We start from the raw sequence: 6,763 nt of genomic DNA, 5'->3' as shown, positions 1-6,763 counted from the left end.
GTTATTACATTCATGTTTTGTAAATTAAACAAATTTATCTAGGGTATTGAATCTGCTGTTAAGTTGTTATTTAATTTTGGCGGCCATTTTAAAAAGCGCCCTCAATTGCCTCCCGAAATCTTCACATTAAGAACTTTAGCTAGTTATACTTTACTCCTATCATTACATATTCAAAAGTTGGTCAAACCTACCTCTTCTGTGCTTATTTTACCCATATATATGATATTTATTGGATTTTGGCGGCCATTTTGAAAAAGCGCCCTCACACGTAAGTTCTCAGGTTACACCCCTTTTACCTCACATATTCTGATTCCCCATAAATATCTGGTCTAGAAAAACCATATGAGAATTTCTACCTCTCCAAGTGGCACCTATCTCAATTATAGCCTGGTCTACTACGCAATTGCTACGAAGTATCTACCATTTTGTATGTGTAGCTTCGCGTGGTACGAAGGCAGTAATTTTTATCTGTACTGTATCTAAATTTATGTAGGTTGTCTCATTAATTACTCTGACATTCAGTATCTATTTTAAAATCTACATAAGTTTCATTCATTTTAATCATAACTCTCCATGGTCGTTCAATTACACAACATTCAGCCCCACTAATATTACAATTTTCATTAGTTTGATTTAGTTAAGTGATCAATAACATAAGTATTGTCATCATCATAAGTACTACAGTAGGCTTATCATAGACAACTTCCGTTAAGACTGTCCTGTACTTGGTTCCGTGTTTTTGTTTGGTTCTTTGTTGTGGTCTCCTTGTACGACAAATGTTAGCAAAATGGTTTCTCCCTGAGCACTTATTGGGCCTTCTAGTCCATTTTGTAGCAGTGGGACGAAAATTGTGTACAGCATCCAGCTTGGATTTATTTGTTTCTTCCGCTCGCTGTTTCTGCAATTTAATCAGCTCGTGATGCCTCACTTTTTGGATTGTTTGATCCAATGACAAATCTTTTATTTGCAGCTCAATAGCCAGTCTCCTATCCAACAGACCATTCACAAATCTAGTTTTAATTTGGTGGTCCTTATACTTCAAGTGATAGAAATCACTGATAAAGGATTCAACTGACTGACCCTCTTGTTGTCTGTTTTCAAACTTCAGTTCCTTATAAATAAATTCACCTTGGGTGTAAAATAATCGTTGTACTTCTTTAAAACAGTGTCAAACGTTGGGCTTTGATCAGCTGGAATAGCGAAACATCTGTAAATCCGATCTGCTTCTTGCCCCATGGCATAAATTAATATTATTTGGATATCGTTATCCTCTTTATGTAGTTTCGTCGATAGTCAAAACCATAAAAAATTCCCTTTCCATTGTAGCCATTCATTAGTCAAATTTCTGGAGGGTAAAACTTGGCCATCTTCAAACGCACCAGTACTGTACGTCCACTAGCTGAAGATGCACTCACCATGTGATCGGCTCTCAATTATCAAGCCTACTTTTTCAAGGTTTGAACTAATTACCTTGGGTTGTTATGCAACATGCCTTATTCCTGTCTCTTCTATAACCGTTTCTTTTGATTATGGCGTTAACTGCTGCCACACATCGTAGTGTGTTTTTATGACTTGTAAAATATCTATTCAACAATCCTTATCAATTACAAGTTTTAAGTCTGCCTTCAGCAAGCACTATATCTCAATGTATTGACTATTTATTAACTGTTTATTGCTTACTTATTTTTATCTGATTGTTTATTTGTGATCTTTGCATTTTGATTTTTTTTTTTCAATGAGTTGTTTGTTATCTTACTGAATAATAGAATTTCATTTTGTATTTTTGTAGTGTTAGTTAAGAGGAAAGAGAGCAAATTTGTTTTGTTCAGGCTAATTGCCTGTTCCCTTTCCTGGCAAATTGTATTTTTCTTAAATGCCAAATAAATATTATTGGTGATCCGCTACACTAGTGTCAGGATCATCATCATCATCATATTTTTTTTCTTATTCTTCTTTCTTTCTCCCCTTTTCTGTTCGCACGATATCTCAAAAAATGCCACGAGTTACACACAATCGCTGTCAACGAACATTTGGCTTGGTCTGGAATAGTCATGGTAAGCTTTTCAACGTGCTCAGTCATGCGTGACGTCATCTACGCGCAATTTTGCGTTTTTACATTATCAATCATATCAGACTAACCAATTGTAATTTTGAAATCGTATTAAGTGAGCATTAACTTCGGGTTAATGTTGAATGTGCTGTACCCTAATTTTACGTGTGCGCTTCATTACGCGCGAGTACGCATGCGTCAAATTTTTCAAATGCTCAAAATCACTTTTTGATTAAATTAGAGCACGTTTCAGGCCATTTTGAGCATTTCAAAATTTTTTGAAATTTTCCACTACGCGCGCGCATAGTTTGGGTTCCTGACAATGTTTTCACAAATTTCCATTCTTTTTGGTCATCTTATGGCCAATAGAAATTCCGTACATGCGCATCAAATATAGGTATCTTTGCGCGGATTTGTGCCGATATACAGTGAAAATATGCTAAAATCAGGCCTATTTTTAATCAGTTGTAGCTCCTTAGGATGAAAGGTGACCCCCAATTTTTATTACATATTCTGAAAGCACATGAATTGTAGATATGATTTTATAGATCATTATGGCTGATCGGACATTGTGACATCATCATATCAGTGACGAGTTCAAATCTAGTTATTATTATTATTATTATTATCAGAGTTGCTCAAATAGTGGGTTCAGCTAAACTATAGAAAACCTACTAGTTAGTGATCTGGGGAGACAATTCCCTTGCTGTTTTTCCTATTGTACTGCCTTCAGTATGCTGTGTTCTCTATTAATAATAATTTAATAGTACTGTAATTGTGATATGATATTTTAATTATATTTTTACTAACAATCTGATTTAAACCAACCAAAATATCTGAATAGGCTACAAATTTAATTGTTTTATGATTGTTGTTATCTCCCAGTACTGTGCATAACCTCTATTAAAGTTGTACTGTCCTTTCTAACACAAAAAATGAAGGTTTACAAAATTAAACTTTGAATTGGCCATTTTGTTGCTTTAGGAAAGTTATTCGCTTTTGATCCAAAAATCGAACGAAAATCAATCAGTTTCGTTAATTAACAGATAAATTAGTTCGAAAAATTCTCATGACTGTTGTATCGCGACGGTTGGAAGAAAGCTAATTTAAATTCAGTTTGCTTCACTAATTATGCATATGTATGAGGTATCTGGGGTTGTTATGGAGATATCTGATAAGAGAAGAGGTTTGTTGACAAGATGTTTACGCTCTTTCTCATCGCGAGCTATTGTAGTGTCCAGAAAAAGACCAATGTGAGATAATTATACAAGATTTAAATATTTTGTATGGAGTTGATCTTTTGCTAATCAATGGTCAGAAGGTATTTTATTTGGGCATTGTTTTTTCCTGTATGTATCAATATATTATCTTTGGAAATAAAATTATTTAATGTTTAATTTAAACTTCCATCATTCACTAGCAACAAAATACTTTTCCACTTCCAGAATAAGGATGTAAATGTTACATAAAGTTTCACTCTAGAATTGGAAAAAAATTAAATATATCATCAAGTACAGTAGAGTATGATCATAGACAGCTAATAATATTAAATAATTTTTATGCTTGATTACATAACTTTAATCTAGCTTCAAATTGAGCAGGTAAAATTAAAAGAATTGTTTTTAAGATTATTTTTCTTGGGGAGAATAATTCCTGAACATCATAATTACATTGTCAGCTAATAATTTCTGTCTTCAGATTCACTGGCACAGGGAAAATTGAGGACAATTATTCCTGAACTTCATAATTACAATTTACATTGTGTGCAATAATCAGATTCACTAGCACAGGGCTGTCTTGGTCCCATATCTGCCCTAAATATTATTTTTTTTAATAAAATGAAAAACAAACAAAAACATACACTGCATTTTGGAAGAATAGCCAGTGTTTTTCTAAAGTAAAAGCTAGACCCTACCTAAATAAAAAATAGTAATTAATAATTCTCTCTAGCTAGGCCTAAGTTTTAATAAGCCTGGCTGAATAATATCAATAATAAATAAGACAGTTATATAGGGTAGGCCTAAGTGTACCTACAGACAGAGTAATCTGACACTCTAGGGCCAAGCTAGTTCAGATATTCTCCTCAATAATTATTATATAAGACAGTATGGGGTAGGCTAACAATAGCTATCGTTACTGACTGGCCTAGCCCAGGCCTAAATGAACGGAGAGGGACGTGTCCTGATGCAGTCTAGGCTGATCCCTGGGCTGAACACAACGACAGCTAGGCCCTCACACAGAAGCCTGATAACTCGCTCGCGATTTGTTTACTTTACACAAACCAACTTGTCGATGTCAAGGGTCATTAAGTATCAATTTCGCATATTTATTAGCTATTTAAAACCGGAAACATTTGGTGCTGTCACCCCTTCCATTTTCTGTTTCGTAAAACGTGGTGTAACTATAGTAATTTTTTTCTTTTTTCAATAAAATTTTTAATTCAAAGTGAATAACTATTGTGATGATCCAAAATGGCCAATTTAATTTCAAAATTTATTTTTTTTCGATTTGCACTAAAGGACAATTGTACATGCATTGGTTACATCAAGATTGGATTATTGTAATGGAGTCCTTTACGGAATACCATTAACATCAATTAGAAAGCTGCAGCTATTGATGAACATCGCTGCTCGTCTTGTCACTGGGACACCTAAATTCCATCACATCACCCCTACTCTCCGTCGTCTTCATTGGTTGCCAGTGAAACAGCGTATTGAATTCAAAGTGCTTTTATATGTTTACAAATCAATTCACAAGTTATCACCACAATACATTTCCGAATTAATTAAGGTTCGTTCTGCAACTTGCACTCGTTCCCTCCGGTCAACAACTGACTCAACCAATCTTTATTGTCCATTCTTTCGGTTAAAGTCTTGTGGGGAGCGATCGTTTATGGTTGCTGGGCCCAAGTTGTGGAACTTGTTACCTTTATTTATTCGCGAGTCACCTTCTGTCACCATTTTCAAAGAACGACTTAAGACCCACTTATTCTCGTCCCTTTAATTTAATTTTTTTCCTATTTCCATGCCAGCTAGCTTTTATAGCTTTAACTAGGATAGGAGGCGCCCGAATCCGAGATGGCCGAGACTCAACAGGTGCTGACTGTAGTTCAATTAGATTGAACCCTAGCCAGCGATGAGGGCGTATCCCCATACTTCGGTTTGGGTGCTGGCATGGTATTCAATTTTCACTTCTTTTTATTTTGTGGTTTTGGTTTCCGTTCCATCTTTACACTTGCCTGATAGCGCTTAGAGACTTTTTGTATTTTGCGCTCTATAAATTAAAAACCATTAACCATTAACCATTAACAATACAATTTTAATAAGAGTACACTCGCACAAATCTTCCTGTATTGGACATGTATTACAGATCACAGCCTGAATTTGATGTTCTGTCCTTTATTTGAGATTAGATAAAGGATTATCATTATTATATTATTTTATTTTTTCATTTTATTTTCTCAAAATGCCAATTGAAACATAATTATGGTAATGATCAATAGTCACATAAAAATAATTGATTTGGATAATCATTATCAGTTGATGTATTTCACTATTTTAACATTATAGTTTCAGAGGAGAAAGTCCTGGCAATAGAGCCAACCTCTACAAAGTTCAAAGGAGAATTACCAAGAGATATTGATGTGGAGGAACCTTATGTTGGATCAGGTCCTGGTGAGTTCAAATTTGAGATTGTGATTACCAAGATTCTTGTATAATATTGTTTTTGAAGTTTACATTCAGTAAACCTTCCCCTATATGGCAAAGTCATGTATGCAAGTTCTTGACACCCTATCGTTGTCATTAACAGTGTTATAATCATTGCTCCCTTATCATGGATATTGATGATTTCATCATTGCCATTAATACTATTGTATACTTGATTTGTAAATCAACATAAAATAATGTTGAAATGAAGTGACACATTAATTAACTGTACCTGTCTGTAAGTCTGTAGGAAGCAAATATTATTGGTCTGGTCAATGAGAAGAAATCCTCCCGCTCTCCACGGCCTCAGAGAACCGGGGAGTCATCCCATCATCATTTTTTCATCATCATTTATTTAAGTCAGTTTTCTTCCCTCTTCCAAGGGGTTACTGACTGTCACTCGTTCCATGCAGCTACACCATCTCTCCACTTCTTCCTGTCTTGTGCATCATACTCCTCCAAACCAATTTTTGCACTTTCTTTTTTCACCATATCTTTCCACGTCACCTTTGGCCGCCCCCTTACTCTTCTACCTTCAACTTCTAGATGCCAGGCTCTCTTTACTGCATCACCTTCGTCTTTTCTTAGCACATGACCCATCCATCTCTAGCAACTTCTCATAACAACCTCAACAATTGTTTCACTTAGACCTGGAGGTTCCATAAGCTCCTTTGTGTTCCTTCTTTCTGCCAGCTTAACACCACACATTTTTCTTATCATTGCTCTTTCTGTTCTTCTAAAAATTCCCTCTTCAGTTGTCTTTATGTTCCATGTTTCGGCACCATACACCATTGCTGATCTTACACAGGCTTTATAAATCCTACCCTTTATTCCCCATGAGAACCTTCTGCCACACAGTACCATGGCCAGCTCATTGCACTTAGACCATCCAACCCTACTTCTCCATGCCACCGCAATTTCACAACCGCCTCCACTATTAAGTGTATCACCAAGATAACAAAAACGGTCCACTCTCCCAATCTCCTGCATTTGTTGTTCCACCACC

The 6,763-nt window shown here is 35.5% G+C and overlaps 1 protein-coding gene across 1 annotated transcript; it reads right to left on the bottom strand.

The window, feature by feature from the left end:
• Positions 1 to 6,363: 6,363 nt before the first annotated feature.
• LOC117106208 lies at positions 6,364 to 6,747 on the bottom strand. The gene has a single exon (XM_033247558.1). The coding sequence runs from the start codon at positions 6,745 to 6,747 to the stop codon at positions 6,364 to 6,366; it is 384 nt and encodes a 127-aa protein (XP_033103449.1).
• Positions 6,748 to 6,763: the final 16 nt, after the last annotated feature.

Source organism: Anneissia japonica, unplaced genomic scaffold, assembly GCF_011630105.1.
Source record: "Anneissia japonica isolate Jap-2015-1 unplaced genomic scaffold, ASM1163010v1 scaffold12739_len67309_cov146, whole genome shotgun sequence".
NCBI classification, from domain to species: domain Eukaryota; kingdom Metazoa; phylum Echinodermata; class Crinoidea; order Comatulida; family Comatulidae; genus Anneissia; species Anneissia japonica.
This window is presented reverse-complemented; position numbering and strand designations above follow the sequence as displayed.